Source organism: Anarrhichthys ocellatus, unplaced genomic scaffold (assembly GCF_004355925.1).
Source record: "Anarrhichthys ocellatus isolate YVR2014 unplaced genomic scaffold, GSC_Weel_1.0 scaffold4488, whole genome shotgun sequence".
Classification (NCBI taxonomy): Eukaryota; Metazoa; Chordata; class Actinopteri; order Perciformes; family Anarhichadidae; genus Anarrhichthys; species Anarrhichthys ocellatus.
In genome coordinates, this window is record NW_022284462.1 from 1 (window position 1) to 2,568 (window position 2,568).

Sequence of the window (2,568 nt, forward strand, 5' to 3'; positions counted from 1 at the left end):
CCCCCTCCTCGTGATACCCTCCTCTCTCTCTCTCTCTCCCCCTCCTCCTCCTCCTGATAACCTCCTCTCTCTCTCTCTCCTCCTCCTCCTCCTCCTCCTCCTCCTCCTCATGATAACCTCCTCTCTCTCTCTCTCTCTCTCTCTCTCTCTCTTCCTCCTCCCCCTCCTCCCCCTCCTCGTGATAACCTCCTCTCTCTCTCTCTCTCTCTTCTCCTCCTCATGATAACATCCTCTCTCTCTCTGTCTCTCTCTCTCTCTCTCTTCTCCTCCTCCTCATGATAACATCCTCTCTCTCTCTCTCTCTCTCTCTTCTCTTCCTCCTCATGACAACCTCCTCTCTCTCTCTCTCTCTCTCTCTCTCTTCTCCTCCTCCTCATGATAACCTCCTCTCTCTCTCTCTCTCTCCTCAGGACTGCTGGTCTGCTCTGATCTCAGCAGCTAAAGAAGGACACGTTGAGGTGGCGAAGGAGCTGCTGGAGAACAGCGCCTACATCGAGCACAGAGACATGGTGGGGCGGCGCCGCTAAGACTCATGGGACATGTAGTCCACAACAGGAAACACACTTATTCAGTGTTTATGGACAAGGAAGCGTTTTCTTTCATAGTTTCTTCTGTTTACTTTCTCTCCTTAATGTCCTCCTTCAAGTCAAGTACATTGTATTTACTCAGCTCACTGACATAGAGAATAAAAATAATAATTAAAGCTGCGAGCAGCGATGAACGGGCCCTCGCATCCTCCCACACGTCCGCGACCGTCGGACAGCGAGTCCCCGAGTGAGACGTTTTTAATCCCGCGTGGACCGCCTGATGCTGGAAATGATGCTTTGCAAGTAGTTCGATGCTTCCTGTATCCGCTGCCTGGTGCTACAGAACACATGCAAACATGCATCATGTTGCTCTGTGTCAAATGTAAACCGCATTGTGTAAAAGTCATGTAAATCGGAGGTGTTTATCACAAAATGCAGATTTCCTTTCACCAGCAGGTGGTGCTGTGAGTATTAGTGAGAATCAGCTTGTAGACATCCTCAGGCCATGAGTGTTATCAAGCATGTGAAGTTTGGGACTGTTTGGAACATGTCCAGCTGAGTTACATCAGCTTGTTTGATGGGGAATCACATAAAGTAGCCGCCCGCTACGGCTAAACGATTCCGTCAAACGTAAAGCTTTTGATCATTTTTAATCACAACGGTCTTGACATTGTACTGACAAAATTTGAAGAGGATCAGACAAAGTCCCTAGGAGGAGTTTGTTAAAGTATAGCGACTAGAAATAGGCCAAAATCTATGAACAAATGACAGAAAAATCCGGTAGGGTTTAGAGCATGGTCCCAAGAGACTTACAGTATATTTAAGTCTCCATAGGATACATGTGCTTACTAAGTTTCATACATGTAGCTGAAACGTAGCGCTGGGGCTGCTGTTTTGAAATATTGTAGGGGGCGCTATAGAGGCAATTTAAAACGGCCAAGCCAAACAATCATATAAAATATGTCTTCCTATGACCTATGACACATGTACAAAGTTCCATGAGTTTTTGAGCATCCTAACCTACTAAACCATCCGCTTCCTTTTTCATGGTGAACGATGCGTCGCCACGGCAACAGCGTTCAACGAAAACTCACAATATTCATGATGATGCATCATCAATGTCTTAAGGCTATCCTTACCAAATTTGAGACTCATCAGGTCACCTGGCTAGGAGATATAAATAAAAGTATAGAATATGACATTTCCTTTAGCCAGTAGGCGGCGCTATGAGTTATTGAAATATTTTCAATTGAAGTATGTTCAGGCTTGAAGTAGCATCATGCATAAGAAGGTTTATGCAGATTGGATAATGCACCTTGGAGTTATAACAACTTATTTTTTCATAAACAATGAGGCAAAATGGCCGCCACGCCACGTCACGGTTCTTCGATGAAAACTCCCGATTTTGATAACTTTTAATCACAAAGGTCTTGTTTTTTAGCATGTAAATTGTAACACCTATTCTGCTTACACATCATGATGACACCTATGTGTAAAGAATAATCCAAGAGCCATTTTACACACAAATATGCAACCTATGTCAGATGGCTATTTTCACCAGGCCTGACAAGTCTGCAAAATTTGGTGAGTTTTGAAGTATGGCAAATACTCCAAATATTAACCCAAAGTGGAAAAATAAAAATCTGAAAAAAATTAATAAATAAAACAAAACTGACAAGGGCCTTCGCTGGCCCGACGTTGTCGGTTGCTCGGGCCCTAATAATAATAATCAATAGATGAACACATGAATGACCTACTGTGTGATTCTGTTTCAGGGCGGCTGGACGGCTCTGACCTGGGCGTCTTATAAAGGCCGTGTGGAGGTCACCGAGCTGCTGCTGGAGAACGGAGCGAACCCCAACACTACAGGACAGGTAACACATTAACCTTAACACTACAGGACATGTAACACACTAACCTCAACAGTACAGGACAGGTAACACAATAACCTTAACACTACAGGACAGGTAACACACTAACCCAACAGTACAGGACAGGTAACACACTAACCCAACACTACAGGACAGGTAACACATTAACC

General features: G+C 44.4%; 1 protein-coding gene across 1 annotated transcript in view; it reads left to right on the forward strand.

Annotated features, from left to right (window-relative positions):
• Positions 1-410: 410 nt before the first annotated feature.
• The window catches only part of LOC116379515 (kinase D-interacting substrate of 220 kDa B-like), a gene marked incomplete at its 5' end in the record, with an annotated part of 3,811 nt that continues 1,653 nt past the window's right edge, over positions 411-2,568 (forward strand). Inside the window, 2 exons of the mRNA XM_031841468.1 lie at positions 411-509; positions 2,303-2,401. Coding sequence (XP_031697328.1) covers positions 411-509; positions 2,303-2,401 — 198 coding nt within the window. The remainder of the gene's footprint in view (positions 510-2,302; positions 2,402-2,568) is intronic.